The sequence below is a fragment of the Dryobates pubescens genome, chromosome 44 (genome assembly GCF_014839835.1).
Source record: "Dryobates pubescens isolate bDryPub1 chromosome 44, bDryPub1.pri, whole genome shotgun sequence".
NCBI lineage: Eukaryota > Metazoa > Chordata > Aves > Piciformes > Picidae > Dryobates > Dryobates pubescens.
In genome coordinates this window covers 75,888-91,193 of record NC_071655.1, presented here as the reverse complement: position 1 = coordinate 91,193, position 15,306 = coordinate 75,888, and the positions used below count along the sequence as shown (strand labels likewise).

At 51.4% G+C, this 15,306-nt stretch overlaps 1 protein-coding gene across 1 annotated transcript in view; it reads left to right on the top strand.

The window, feature by feature from the left end:
* Positions 1-14,221, top strand: part of ANKHD1 (ankyrin repeat and KH domain containing 1) — a 96,572-nt gene extending 82,351 nt beyond the window's left edge. The window contains exons 28-37 of the mRNA XM_054177713.1: positions 233-310; positions 634-780; positions 2,141-2,251; positions 2,851-3,000; positions 3,282-4,894; positions 9,724-9,903; positions 11,026-11,280; positions 12,357-12,532; positions 13,578-13,742; positions 14,162-14,221. Of these exons, the coding sequence (XP_054033688.1) occupies positions 233-310; positions 634-780; positions 2,141-2,251; positions 2,851-3,000; positions 3,282-4,894; positions 9,724-9,903; positions 11,026-11,280; positions 12,357-12,532; positions 13,578-13,742; positions 14,162-14,221 (2,935 nt within the window). The remainder of the gene's footprint in view (positions 1-232; positions 311-633; positions 781-2,140; positions 2,252-2,850; positions 3,001-3,281; positions 4,895-9,723; positions 9,904-11,025; positions 11,281-12,356; positions 12,533-13,577; positions 13,743-14,161) is intronic.
* Positions 14,222-15,306: the final 1,085 nt, after the last annotated feature.

The following is a 15,306-nucleotide window of genomic DNA, read 5'->3' as shown; positions in this document are numbered from 1 at the left end:
TACATTGCTGTTGCCCTTGCTGGCTGCTTTCGAACACCGCTTCAGCAGCTGCATTGCTCTGCACTGTTCAGGCATCCCTGCTGCGTTGTCAGCTTCATTAGAAGAGATTCTGAGATGAATGTGCTGGCACTTTGAAAGGGAAGTGCCAGCTTACCTGTGTGTAAAATTGGTTTCAGTACCTTTTGGTTGATGATTTAATTATTAACTCATTTGACTTGCAATCTCTTTTAAGGAGGGAAGAAGTTGATGACTCTGAGCATTTCACCTGCCAGGTTGATGGACAATTTGATTTAACCTTGTCAAGCCAGAGGTGAGAGCCAGAAGAATGATTCAGTCCATGTACAGGGGCCGTATGAGTGGTTGCTAATCACTTTTGTAACACCAGTTTCTGACTAGCTGCTGGGTCTGCATCCAAACCTTAGGTCACCATCTGCATCTGTGGTCTTTTGGTTATTTTGGTATCTAAGTAGTATGAGTCCCATCCTCTGTAGTGTCCTTTTTTCTCTTCTTGCACTAAGGGAAGGGAGAGGGTGTGGGGACTGCTCTGCAGAACACCCATCAAGAACACAAGGTGTGGGCTGTGGTGCTGTCCCCTGACTCTGTTGTTTGTAATCAGCACATTTCTGTCCCCAGGCTTGACGGTGAAGGTCATTCAAATTCTTTGTCAGCTGCTTACAAGCCTGTTTCCCTGCCTCTGACCTCTCCAAATGTGAAGCTGAATCTGACTAGTCCAAAAAGAGGCCAGAAAAGAGAAGAAGGCTGGAAAGAAGTGGTTAGAAGGTAAAGACTTTAATTCTTTGCTTAAAAGCTGTGACCTTTCTAGTCTGTAAATGATTTTCCAATAGGCAATGTCCAGCAGGCTTATGGGATTGTAGAATGAATTGCTAAGAAATCCACTGCCTTACCCTTGCAGTGCTGTGAAAATGAATTACAGTCCTAGTTTATGGCAAGTCCTCACTAGCTCAACACCAGTGTGACAGAAGCACTTTGTTCAGCACTAGGGAACCTCTCCACTGAACCTTTACTTAAGCAGAGTAACTGGTGTGGGAACAAGCAAAAAGGGAGAGGGAGCAGATGACAAGAAGAGCCCCCACAGCAGATGATTGCTTGTGCACGAGCTGGAGGCAGGATGTGTGTTAGCAGCAGAGGTGAATGATCTCCTCAGGGCTAGAATTTGTTGTGCTTTGGGCCCTGACCTTGATTACTGAGTCCCTGGAAAGTGTTACTGCCTCACAGCGAGTGTCAGAGGTGCAATCAGATTGAAAGAGCTTCTGTAACACAAACTTTCCCGTTGGAAATCTGCTGGACTTTATGATATGAGAAGTGACACCCCAGTGTCCTCCTGTCACCTTCATGGTGTCTGCTGCTTGTAGCTGGAAATCATCATCTGGCTGTCCTCTGTGGTGGTCTGTGTCAAAAAGGAATGAACAAGCGCCAGGTGCTTCAGGTGTGCTTGTGCTGCCCTCCTACAGTGACAGTGGCCAAGTATGCACCTTGTAGGGAGTTTTAAGCCATGTGCCAAGGAAGTATGGAGGATTTAATGCACTCAGAGTAGTGGAAGCCACAGCCTGTTGTTAATAAATGTTGAAAAGGCAGTTTCCTCTGAAAATGTAGATGTTTGACCCCTTAGAGTGGTGGCTTGGTCTTTGCTTTTTGTTGTGTTTGCTGGTGGGGTTCTCCACAGTGACATGGCCTTGCTGAATGTGTGGTTGCAGGCTGCCCACTGCTTGGTGAGTCATGGGGGCACCATTAAACAGGCAACTGACTCTTCAACAGACCCTGCCATCAGCCCTGGAGCTTCTCCATCTCTCCTCCTGGGTCTCTTGAGTCTCACAGGCTCAACTCAACAGCTTGGTTGGGTGTTGTCTGTTCTTCTGCTGGAGATGGTAGGGTTCTAGAGATGGCACTCAAAACCTGGCATCATAAAGAACAGGTTCCTAAAGTGTTCTGCACTGGTGTTTGCTATGCCCTGACTGATGGAAGCATGCATCCTGCCAAGAAGCTTTTTGGTGACTTCAGATGCAGAATGCCCAGGAGCTGCATGCTTTCCTCTCATGAAGTCTCTCCTGAGTAACCCCTTGCCTAGAAGGGATGACTGTCAAAAGTAACCAATGGAAACATCCCTTCTGGCCTTTTGCAGGCAAGTGGGCAGAGTTTTGAAAGACCCTGCCCCTAGCAACACTCTGCAGCCAGCACCAATGGAGCAATTCCAGCTGCAGAGAGGAGGCCGCTGCTGCTCAGGAGCGAAAAGGTACCGCTGTGGGCACCTCTCTGCCGTGCTGGGTGGGCAAGGAGGGAAAGAGCAGCGGGTGATGGGTGGCCAGGGGCATGGTCACCGGGGTGAGCTATCCTGGAGCAGGAATGGCTTTGTGGGTGGTGGCATGGGGTTCCTAGAGGGCTGAGGTGGAAGCAGACCAAGGCACCCTGTGAGTAATGTGGGCACGTTTTGAAAGTTAGGTGACAGTGGAGGCTCTGCTCTGCAAACCCTTGCTGTAAATGATGAGCTAAGCCATGGGCCTTGAGATTTGAAGCAGCATTATTTAGGTTGATAAGCTAAAGATTTGTCTCACTTTGAAGGTAAGACAAAACCCAAAGGTGTTCCTGAAATAGTGTGAGGCACACATCTGCTACAATAGCTGCTGCTGGAGCAGCCTTGGCAGGTGCTGAGGGTGCTGGGTAATTTGGGTGTGTTAGAGGGTTTCAGAGAGGCTCCAAAAGGTGAAGAAAAAATGAACAAAGAACCCTCTTGCTGCCCTAAAATGGAGGAATATTGGTGTCAGTCAGCAGGGGAGCTGTGTGCAGCGGTGCAGTTTGAATGAACTTCACAGATTTGTGGTCTCTGTGATACAGGTCAAAGAAATTATCTGTCCCAGCTTCTGTCGTGTCCAGAATCATGGGAAGAGGTGGATGCAACATCACAGCAATTCAAGATGTCACTGGTGCCCACATTGACGTTGATAAGCAAAAAGATAAGAATGGAGAGAGAATGATCACTATAAGGTACAGTGTTTAGAAACTGAAGTCTTGAACTGGTCCCCAGTGGACTCCTCCAGCAAGCAGTCTGTTTGCTTTTTAAAAGGGGACATCTTTACCTTCTTGGTACTAGAACAGAGCAGGTGCTCCTGCTGCCAGGATCTGCTGAAGGTCTTTTTTAGGCCATGAGATAGTAGTTCAGATAAATGAGCCAAGCACTAACTGACAGCAGTAAACCTGCAGTGGCTGTGTGGTGTGCTGTGAGGTTTCCCTCTGCAGAAGCTCAGTGTTGTTTGTGCTTGACCTAGGGGCGGAACGGAGTCGACGCGATACGCGGTGCAGCTCATTAATGCCCTTATTCAAGACCCTGCCAAGGAGCTGGAAGACCTGATCCCTAAAACTCACATAAGAACACCTGCTTCCAGCACCAAATCAATCCATGCAAGCTTCTCCTCCGGCGTTAGCACTGCCACCGCTTCCAACAAGAACTCCTTTCCCCTGGGAGCGCCGCCCCTGGTCACGTCGCAGTCGTCTTCGCTCTCCACTTTCCAGCCTACCACCAAACTGAACAAGAACGTCCCGGCCAACGTGCGCTCCTCCTTCCCTGTGTCTCTTCCTCTGGCTTATTCTCACCCTCATTTTGCCTTGCTGGCTGCCCAAACTATGCAACAGATCCGGCACCCTCGCTTACCTATGGCCCAGTTTGGAGGAACCTTTTCACCTTCGCCAAACACTTGGGGACCATTCCCGGTGAGACCAGTGAACCCTGGCAGCACAAACAGCTCTCCCAAGCATAATAGCTCCAGTCGCGTCGGCGGTCAGAACGGAAACGTGCTGCAGACGGAGTCGCCCGGCTTAGCGACCTCCAGCTGTCCGGTCACCGCCTCGTCTGCAGCCGCCCCCGCCCCGCCGCTGTGCGCCACCAGCAGCCGGACTCCCTCCTCGGTGCGGAAGCAGCTGTTCGCCTGCGTCCCCAAGACGAGCGCTGCGGCCACGGCGATCTCCACCGTGACGAGCACCTGCAGCACCCTGCCTTCGGCCCCCTCCGCCCCCGCCGGCGGCGGGCAGGTGCCCACGCCCTTCCTGCCCCCCAGCGCGCCGCCGCAGCATCCCGCGCTTAAGGCAGACTCTTTCCCGGCGGCCTCGGCGCCCAAGGAGAAGGCGGCGCAGCCGGAGCCGCCCGCGGCCAGCCTGTGCGCGCCGCCCTCCGCCGCCGGCGGCTGCGGCACGCCGGCCAGCGGCGGCTTGGGAGGCACCGAGACGCATGCCGCCGGCAGCCCCGCGCCACCGAGCGGTGCCCAAGATGAGGTCCTGCCAACCAGCATGGCAGAGATCAGCCCTTCGATGTCAATGCCTTTTTCATCCAGCTCAGAAACTCCACCTTTAAGCTTAGCATCATCCAGGTCAGTTGTTGCAGATAATCAGGACAACAGTAACTTACCTCAAGTAGCTGTACCAGCACCTCGAGTTACTCACAGGATGCAGTCCAGAGGTTCTTTCTATTCAGTGGTACCAAATGCAAACCTCCATCAAGATCCTCAGTCTATTTTTGTTACAAATCAAGTTCCTTTAACACCTTCTCAAGGCCCACCTGCTGCAGTGCAGCTTTCGTCAGCAGTGAACGTGGTGAACGGTTCTCAGATGCACATTAACCCAGCAAACAAATCCTTGCCTCCTACCTTTGGGCCAGCAACTCTCTTCAATCACTTTAGTAGTCTTTTTGATAGTAACCAGGTGCCAGCTAACCCAGGATGGGGAGACTGCCCACTCTCTACCCGAGCAGCAGCTGACCAACCTTTTACAGTTCAGTCTACCTTTCTGAATAACTCTGTGCTAGGACATGTGGAAAATGTGCATCCTGACAACTCCAAGGCTCCTGGTTTCAGACCAGCTTCCCAGCGGGTTTCAACTAGTCCTGTAGGTAAGTCATGGAGATCAAGCACTGGGCAGAAGTCTTTGTTCCAGCCATCACGCTTTGATCATCCCAGACTGGCTGAGAGGTAACTTAGAGATGTCAAAGGATGCTGATACTGTGCTGTGATGAGCATGGCCTGGGTTTTCTTCCCAAGGTGCTCTTCACATTGCTGACTATGATTTATTTTCTCTCCAGCTCCTCTAGGATGTTAGGTGCTGGGAATACTGCAGACATGGCACTGCTTGTCCTCTGTAAGAAGCAGGAATGCTTCCAGCTCTTTGTAGAATTCAGAATGTCCTTGATTTTAACTTGGAGTTGGGATGGAACATGTGGTGGGATGGTACCAAGCCTGTCACTGCAGGTTCCAGCTGCAGGAGTGGCTGGGTGTAGTTAGTTGTTCAGTGTTTTATCTGAGACTCCAGCTTGGCTTGGTGAAGGTAGACTCTGCACTTTCTGTCTCTTGATATGTCTCTGGGATTTGAAGAGGCTCATGTTGTGCTTTGGGAAGCAGATGTACTGCTGCATGGTGTTTCATTAGGAAGGTCCTGCCCTTAAGCACAGCAGGGCCAATGCTGTCTGCATGTGTGTGAAACAGGCTAGGAACACTCAGTGAGCTCCCTGCCCTTGCTATGCTTTGCCTGAAGGATCTTGGTTCCTCAGTCCTTCAAACTGGCTGGAGGGGACCCTCAGGAGGTGTAGTCTGTGCCACCTTGTTCTCTGCTTTCTTGCCATGAGGGCTGTAATGATGCCTTGAAGCTGGGTAGTACAGGGCCTTGCTTTGAGGCTGCATTTGCACCCACGCTGTGTGCTGGGTATTTGGGTGAGTGCTGCAGGACGTGGATGCTGGATTGGACTTGAGACTAAAGGAGAAGAGGGCATTTGGAAGACATGGAGGTGAGGACAGAAGATTTTCAGCATTCCTGTTCCTCTTGGTTGTTTTGCAAACATGTTCTGAGAACCACAGCATTGCTCTCTGACTTGCTTCAGCCACAAAACTGGATGCTTGCTATGCCTGTGGAGTTCTTAGTGGCTAAATTTGGGCTCTAGAGCTCTGCAAAGCAAGTGAGTACCCAGAGCTCTTGTGCAACATCCAATCCTGGTGCTGGAAGCAGACCTTGATATAACTGAGGCTGTGGAAAGTGAAGAAACTGGACCCCAGTCATCAGGCTGCTGATAAAATAACTGCCAGGTGCCACTCACCAGGTTTGGGAAACACTTTGCATTGCCTGAGCTTTCTCTCTGCAGTGGTCTGAACCGGGATCTGGCATTGCTGGGATAACCCCTGTGGGAGGAAACTTGTGTCAAATAGGATCTGCAAATAGGACTGGGGCTCCCATAGCAGCCAAACAGCAGCTATGGGAGTGCTGCTCCCATAGCAGCACTCTTGTCTTGTGCTAAGGTCATCTGCTTGTTCTTGGGGGAAATGTATCGGTCCTTTTATATCCTTAAATTGCTATTAGTTTTGTAAAGGGAGTTTAAGTCTGTTTCTCAGCTGAGTTAGGAAGGTTTGGTGGAGACCCAGAGAGAGCTCATGTGGTTGACTTTGGGGAGGTAGCTATGAAGCTCTCAGCTGAAGAGCAGCACTCTTTAGACAGTGCATTCTTTTGAGAGCTGGAATTTGGTTGCAAAGTGAATTAAAACGGCAGACAGGTAGATGTGCCACGGAAAGTCTGCCTGGTGGGAAGTGACTGCTTAGTTAGGCCTTAGTTTATTCCTTCAATGTCATTCCACTTCCTGCTGCATTTGATCACCTTCATTTCAGAATCTAAACCCTGTCATAGGAGGACAGAGACATTAGGGGAGCCTGGGGAGAAGAGTGTTCTGAGGGTGCTACTGTGAGGAAAGGAGAGAGCCTGGTAGACTGCAGACCTCTCCAGTGCCTTCCTTTGGAATGTAAGTGGGGGCCTGTGGTCTGTCCACCAACCTCAGTCGTGGGGGACAGACCTTCCTGCCCAGCTCAGCCTCTGAGGTGGATTGAACTGAGGACTCCCTTAGCTGTAGGGTATGGTGGTGGGTTTCATGAGTTTTGAGAAGGGAGCAGACACTGCTGGGTTATGCTTTGGCCACAGCAGTGCAGTGGGCAAGGGAGCAGCCTGGGCTCACTTCTATGTGATAAGAGAGTATTAGTGGCCATCAAGCCATTGCACACTCATCCTCTGATCTCAGCTGTGAGTCTACAGCTGACAGCAGAGATTTGTCCTTTGTGCTTGTCTAGCAGAGTTGGGCTGTGGCAAACTTCTCCACCAATCACCATCTCTTGGTGATCAGCTCTAAGCTGATTTGGGGGCGATTTCATCTCATTTGCTGCACTAACAATCCTCTTAAGCTGTCACCTCGGGGTGGAGTTTGGGTACTCTGCTTTTCCTCTTTGTGGGCAAGCTCAGCTGCAGCTTGAGTTCTCCCTGATTCACCAGCTCCCCTGAGGCACAGAGACGCCTGCATAGCTCCTCACCTGCCAGGGGTCTGTGCTGGCAATGGCCTCTTGTCTCGCTCCTTAGACCTCTTGCAGACTGAGGGCAGACGTAGCCAGAGCACTTGGGGAGGCTGTGAGGAAGACCAAAAGAAGTCTATTTGTTACTACTTCCCTCTGCATGTTAAGAAGGGCTTTGAGACCTTGCTTCTTGGCACTGAAGTGTAGCACAAGCTGGCAATACACCAGCTCAGGAAGCAGCACGAGTGTGAAGCTGCCTGAAGGGGCTGGGCTCCCTCTTTGACCAGGTGCTGCAGCAGTGTTGCTCTCTAAAGGTAACCAGGTTCTGCAGCGCTGCCTGGAGGCTTTGAGCAACTTGCTTTTGAGCAGAGCTTGTGTGGGATTCATGTGCAAGCCTCAAAAGCTCTGTTAGGCTTCCAGAGCACACTGAAGAGTTTGCATTCATGGCACAAGTAACTGCAAAGTTTGGCATTGCAGAAGGTTTTACTTTCACAAACCCTGGTGGTGCTGGTAAGTAGTAAACAGGAGACTCACTGCTGAAACCAGGATGCTCCAAGTCATTGTTCAGAGAAGCTGTTTTTGATGTTGAGCAGAGGTTCTCATCCACTTCTGTGAAAGGCAAGATAGTGATTGGAAGTGCTCTTTACAACCTGCACACTGACTAGGCTGAATTTGTGCCTCTCTGGCTGTCCCCCTTCCTTCAGCCTGCAGAAGATCCCCAGCTGTGCTGCAGTGGTCTGGGCTGCTCAGTCACTGCCCTTGGAAAGCTGTGTAGCCTGAAAGCTGTTCTACCAAGCCTTCAAAGGACACAGCCAGGCATAATGGTTGGACTCCATGATCTTCAAGGTCTCTGCCATCCAAAGTGATTCTGTGATTATTTTTGTCATGATCTTTGCCTCGTTTGCTGTTCAGGAGGTCAGCAGTCCCCATGGGCAGCAGCAGCTCTGTGACTGCTTCTCTGTGGGGCAGAGACTCTGGGGTCTTTGGTGGTTTGTCAGCCAGCTGCAGCCCTGGTTTGGATGGTGGAATTGGTCACCACAGGGACCTTTTGACCAGCTCTGAGCTGACTTTGTGCATGGAGGGTTAGCAAGAGCGTCCCATTGGTAGCTCTGTGGCAGATGCACAGGGAGGGCTCTCAGCTGGAGGTGCTGCAGTCCGGGCTCAGTGCTGGAGGCCAGTCTGTAGCTCCAGACAAATGCAGATCAATCACACTGTGCTTAGAGCCTGCACAGGTGTTAGTATCCCACTCACAGCTGTGGCCTCTTGCACTTCTGGCTGAGACAAGCCCTGAAGGATTCTCCTCCCAAGCTCAGGTTCCCTTGTTTCAGCCCCCTGTGTTCTGCTGGTAGTGGTGATGTGTTTCTCCCTGTCTTTAACAGAGACTGCTCCATTTTAATCTTTTGGTTAAGGCTAGTGAGAAAAACAGTCTCCTTCAGATGCAGCAAAGTGAGCAGGCTGGCTCTGGCACTTCTGGAAGCAATAGGTCAGGTTGACTTGGCTGGTGATACCGTGGGGCAGAAGGCCTGGCTTTCAGGAATGCATTGGGGTGAAGGATGCACCTCTGGTCTATGAGCTAAGGAGCTGCCTGTCACCACTGCTGCCTGCAGACTTCTGGGCTCTGAGTAGGTACAACCTTCAGCCTTGCTCTGCAGCAAGGGAAACTGGTCCTGGTTGTGGTCATTTGAAAATGTTTAAATGGTTTTGAAACTAGTTTTGTTTAATGGGCCCTTGAAACTAAACCCAAACCTCAGGTGAACATCTGGCCGTGCCTGTTTGTGCTGTCAGGTAATAACATGTGATGAGAGCTTCCACAGCGTCATGGAAAAGTGCTTACAAGCTTTGGCTCATTGAAAAACTGTAACTCCCCCTTGCTAATCAATTCTTGTGGGGTTTTGAACTTCCTCTCCACCTCTGCCTTCCTCTCCCACCCCTGTAGAAGGCAGCCCCCTCGCCTGCCGTGCCGGCTGTTTCTCTGGGCACGGCGTTCTCTGCCCAGCCTCTGTGGACCAACAGGACAGCAAAAAGCTGTCTGCTGTGAACTACCCTGGTGCCAGGTTCCCCTGGGACTCCCACAGAGCCTTGTACCCCTGTTTGACTTGCCTGGCTCTTTTTTGTAAGCCAAGATCCTTGCCACTTCCAGCTTCCCTCCTTCGACCTCCCTGCTATGAGAATGCCTTTCAGTGGCCAAAGGGATGGCTGCTCTTGTTAAGCCCCAGCCCAGGAAGCACACGGAGGTGCCCTCTGCCAGTTCCTGAGGGAGAACCCTGCACCTCTAACGTGAGCTTGCTACGTGCAGATACCCCCAAAGGTGGTGAGATGCTTTAATTATGAGTATTAGCTCTCTCTGGTGCTTTGAAGCAGGTTCCCAAAGAGAGATATTTAATCAAATTTATGTTTATTTCAGGCTTACCCTCTCTAGATCCATCCAACAGCTCTACAACTTCTTCTTCAGGTCCTTTGACAGGCTTTTCAGCAAACATACAAGGAGCACGGGTTTACCTTCAAGGGCCAGCGCCTGTTGGGACTCCCAGCTTTAACAGACAGCATTTTTCACCACATCCTTGGACAAGCGCAACAAATTCATGTAGGAGCTCCGTGGGTCTGTCTTAGTTAACTATGAATTCATAGCTGTTGTCTCTGGTAGATTTGTAACTGGAGGGGAAACTGCCAAGTGATGCAAAAAAATGCTTTCCAATTGCTTTTGGCAGCTGTGAGGATGGTGTGGAAATCCCAAGCTGTGCTGTGGTGTGGGCTGCCCCATGTCCAATGCCACTCCTTCTGCTAGCATCACTAAAAGCATACTCAGGCAAAGCAATGTTGTCATCAGAGGCTCTGAGAGGAGAGGGCATGAGGCAGTGGGGGGAGCAGAGGTGATCACACCGAGCTGAGCTGCCTCTCTGCAGTGCAGTATTAGGTGAGAAGATGCCATGTTTGCCAGAGCTGTGAAGGTACACTTGCCTTTTTTTTTTCCTTGCCTCTTTTTTTATTCCCTTCCCCTTTTTTGTTGGGTTTTTTTTTTCTCTCTTTTATTTGGATTCTGAAATGATTTTGTGTTACTCCAAAATCTTCAGGCACCACCCAGGTTAGCAGTGGCTCTTCCTCCTGCTAGGAAGAGCGTGGAAGCAGCCTTGCAGAAAAACAGCTTTCATTTCAGAACCTCAAATGAGGAGGCTCTCCACGACGCTGCGTGCAGCCTCATTGCCACTTTGGGCTGAGAGCTGAAAAGGGTTCAGTGAGTGCTCAGAGGAGGCTGGGATTCCCCAGAGAGCCAGGGGCAGCGGAGCCTGGCCCAGGCAGTGACGCTGGGAGGGCTTAGGCCATTAGCTTTGGGAAGCTGTCTCACTTCTCTCCTGCTGGCAGTGGTGGATACCAAACCCAGGCTGGTTAGATACTCACGGTGTTTTGGCTGATGTTTCTTCCTGAAACTCTTCCACGTTTCTTACTCTTTCTTGTCATTAGTTTACCTGTGCTGCTATGTCATGGGAACATCCCTCCGTTCTGATGGCATTTGTGTTACTAGGCTGATTTTTTTTGAGTTAAACAGAATTTCTGTGAAAGCCTTGAGGAATGCTTGCCAGAGAGCCTTCAAAACCTTTTTACCATTGGCTTTGAGGTGCCACTGAGGGGGGTGTAGAGCTTTGGTGCATTTGTGCTTGCTGGCCTCTGTGCCCTGTGTGTAACTAAGCCAGAGAAATACTCTCTTCAGCAGGTGAATCTCCTATTCCATCAGTTTCCTCAGGATCGCCCTCGCCCCTTTCAGCTGCCTCTGCACCTTCCAACCTGGGCCAGCCCAAGGGGGGCAGTGCCAACCCAGACCGCAAGGTGCCTCCTCCCATCGGGACGGAGCGGCTGGCGCGCATCCGGCAGGGAGGCTCCGTCACTCCCACGCCCCTGGGAACCAACTTCACAGCCCCTGTCGGGCACAGCGGCATCTGGTCCTTCGGAGTCAACAGCGTCTCTGGTGAGGCCACTGCCCGGCCTGGGGCAGCTGAAGCGGCTGCTCAGGCCTTCTGGTGGTGCTGTGTCTGAGAAGGGAGCTGGGGAGGGGCAATCGAGTCCCACGGCCTGCCAGCGGCTCCTGCTGCCTGAAGGAGGGGTGGTGGGAGGCTGCCTGTGGGTGAGAGTGCTGAGGCTGTTCTCTCCCTGGGTAGGTGGCTCTCACCCAGCCTGGGTGGTTGTCTGGCAGCATGCACTTGTCAGCCCTGAGAGCTGCTCAGAGATGTGGTAGGAACTCTGGGGAATGCTACAGAATGTAAAGTAAGTTCAGGGGGCCCAGTTCCAAGGCTGACCCTTGGCCTCTGTCCAAGGCTGGCTCTCCATGAACAGGTTACATTGTGAGTTGTGGTGCAGCTACCCTCTCCAGAAGCACTGACTGTGCATGCTGAGCTCCACATTGATCTCAGACTCCCAGGAGTTGGGGGAGACTTCTGCTGAAGGCAGACCCAGTTTCCAAAGAAGGACTTTGAAACAGCTGCAGTTTTGCATTCAGTGTCCTGACAGCCTGAGGGAAGGAGGAGCTGCAGCACTTGGTGTCAAGTCAAATGCTCCTGTTTTGTTTCCATGTTTCACTGAAGCCCTCCATACCTTGGTGAGGTTAATGTCTCAGCGTTGCTGAGGTTGGTTGTTTTCAAGGAGAGCTTCTGTGTGCTCACAGCACTCAAAAGTTTATTGGATCTGCTGTGGACACCTGGAACCTGCAGGACTGCTGGTCCCCATTATCCCCACACTTGCCTGGAGGATCCAGATGAATGCACACGCAGTTGGCATGTATCTGGGCAAACCTCCCTGGCCTTGCCAGCCTCTCTTTTCCCTGTGGACACCCCTGTCACAAGTGTGTGTTTGTGTGTGTGAAGCCAGCCTTGTATGGTGCTGCCTTCTGCAGCTGCCCCAGGAGAGGCCTTGGTGCTGCAGCAGGCTGTGGAGGGCCTGCCTGTGCTCAGAGCTGTGTGTGCTGGGGGTGGGTGGATGCAGGTGTGCAGCTGCTGGGTTCCATGGCCTTCAGTGAATTGTAATCACCACTTTCCATCTCCTCTCCAGAAGGCTTGTCAGGTTGGTCCCAGCCTGTCATGGGAAATCATCCAATGCATCAGCAGCTGTCAGACCCAGGCACGTTTTCTCAGCATCAGCCAATGGAGAGAGATGATTCTGGAATTGTGGCTCCCTCAAATATTTTCCACCAACCTATGCCAAATAGTTTTGTGGATTTTTCTAAAGTAAGTTCTGGGTGGGGTGGAGAGGGGAGATGGAGTCTATAAAATCACCAGGAGCTGACTTTGCTGTATCTCCTCTTCTGCCTGTTTATATTCCCTACCACTCCTAGGCCTGAACCTTCTTTCCTTCCTCTGCTGATCAGAGAGGCTGCCCAAGCCTGCTGCCACAAAGCCACAGTTGGCAGCTTGCAGAAGTTTTCCTGCCCAGTAGCTTAAGGTCTCCACCACTCTCCAGTATGTCCCCTCTCAGAGGCACAGTTGCTCTGGAATGTGTCATAAGGGCTTGCTCAGCTTTTGAGGCTAATTGTTCATGTTTTGGGTACAAATCATGCCAGTGAATGCTAGATGCCTTCAGGGAAGCAGCAGGATGAGAGGGCCACTGGAGGCCTGTGTATTTAATGCTGGAAAGCAGCTTGAGGCAGACAGATGCAGCCCAGCCACAGTCAGCTCAGCCACATCCTCCTCCGCTGTGTTCAACAGCAGAACTGCTTGCAGCATGTGCTCTTGGGACCTTCTGAACTGCAGATTGCAATCATTCCCACACAGGAGAGAGATCCCAGAATTGCAGAAGGCTGCTCTGTAACTTGCTCCTTCTGAACTGGAAGAGGATTTCTGTAACTTTTCAGTGTAGAGAACATCTTCAGCCTGGGGTCACTCAGGCTCAAGCTGCTGCTGGGGTGTGCTGAAGTACAACCTCTTGGCTGCAGTGTTTGCCTTCATCATTCTGCAGAGCTGAGGGGAAAGAGCACTGAGGCCACTTTGTGCAGCTGCTGTCTCTGGTTTTATGGGGTCAGCTGGGAGCCCTGTGCTGAGGCTGATGCACCCTGGCAAGGTGCAGCCTCAGAGGAATGTGAAGTGCCTTGGAGCTGGAGCTCTGGAGGGTCCCTGGTGCCCGGCCTGCCTGGGTGTGCAGCAGTGCCCTGTTCCCTCAGGGTGCAGAGAGGTTTGACAGTAGGTGAATGATGTGTGGGTGTGAGGCAAGCACGGCCCAAGAGTCATCCTGCACAGCCACAGCCCTCACTGATGGTGCTTCCTCTTGTTCCCTCAGGGCCTACCCATTTCCATGTATGGCGGCACTCTAATACCCTCGCACCCTCAGCTAGCGGATGGCCCGGGGGGGCCCCTCTTCAACGGGCTCCACACTCCAGATCCTGCCTGGAATCCCATGATCAAAGTTGTGCAGAACTCAACAGAATGTACTGATGCTCAGCAGGTACCATGGCTCCCTTCTCCCACCTTTGCCTTCCTGAGGCTGCTTACAGTGTTGTGCTTTGGGGGGGGGTTGTTTTGGGGTAGGGTCCTTAGTCTTCAGTGCTTTCGTAGGGGAGTTGAGATCATTTGCAGAGCTTCTCCCCTGCACTCTGTGTGTGTTTATAAAACACCTGTGGTGCTCTCTGTACCAAAGCTTCCAGGTAAAGCAAGCAGCATTTCAAGACTGCTCAGCCAAATAACTATTATGAATGGATTTCCATCCTCACCTTGCAGCTCGTCAGTCAAACCTTGGCCAGAACTGAAGAGGCCTGGTTGTACTTTAGGGCCAAGCCTGATGCTTGCCCTCCAGCAGTTAAATGCTCTGTTAAAGGAACCCTCTTTGTGTGCATAATAGACTTGTCTTTTTGTTTCTTGCTGTAGATTTGGCCTGGCACCTGGGCACCTCACATTGGAAACATGCATCTCAAGTACGTCAACTGATTTGGGGGGGGGTCAGTCCTTCTGTAGCCTTGTTTGGGGATCTTGATGATTTTGAAGAGCCCTGGGGATGTTTTTTTAACTTGCCTCACCCACTCTGGGGGCTGCAGCAATGGAAACTGGATTGCCCCTTGTGTAAGAGCAAACGGATTTGCCTAGACAAACTGATCCTCTTCTCCCAGTTTAGCCATTTTGGACTAAAGATTAGCTGGAGCTCAGTGGTTTTGGCTGAACACTACCTGAATGCTCCCTGTGTGTAGCACAGGACTTAGCTGACCACAGGAGTGCAAGTTTTTAGGGGGGTGAATACATGTGTAACTGTTCACATACTGAAAAGGAAAAGCTGAGTGGATTTCCTGTCGTGTAGTGGCTCCACTGAAGGGAGCCTGTGTCAATGTGAAACATTTACCTGGGCATTCAATAAAAGGCAAAGAGGATTCTTAGGTTGTGTGTGAGACATTTGGAGGGGGCTGTGTGGTGTCACTGAGCTGCTGCCATGCCCCAGTGATGCAGCTTTTCAAGGTCATGTCATTACCACATGGATACAGCCAGGGTTTGGGTGAGGGTTTTGATCTGCAGTGCTCTGCTGCTGAGTCCTCCTCCCCTACAGTTGCTAGCCTGTCACTTTCTGTGTGTAAAGATAGTTGGGCATTGGTTTGGGGTTGGTTTGTTCTTTCCATTCTGCATTAGTTCTGCTGCTGCTAGCACTCCTTTTCCAGGTGGGTTGCCACAGAGATCAGGTGTTGTTCAGGGGCTGGAAGTAAGGGCTGAGTTGACAACGTGGCACCTAGTGGCATCTTGAGTTGCAGAAGGTAATGAGGTGGCTCAGAGGTAAAGGCAGGATTGATTTGCTTGGCTTGCTGTGACCAGTGGTGTAGAAGCAGTTCTTGACACAGCACAGACCCTTTCCCACCACAGAAAACACAACAGATTATTCTGAGCTTCTTACAGCCCCCTCAATCAGGCTCCTCAAGGCCCTTCCTAGAGGAAGAAGAGAAACTTCCATTCTCTACCCAGGTGCAGCTCTTTGCGTTCTGCACTTGGGCTGTGCTCATTTCTGCTCTTGCTCAGGGGCAGTGCAGGAGCTA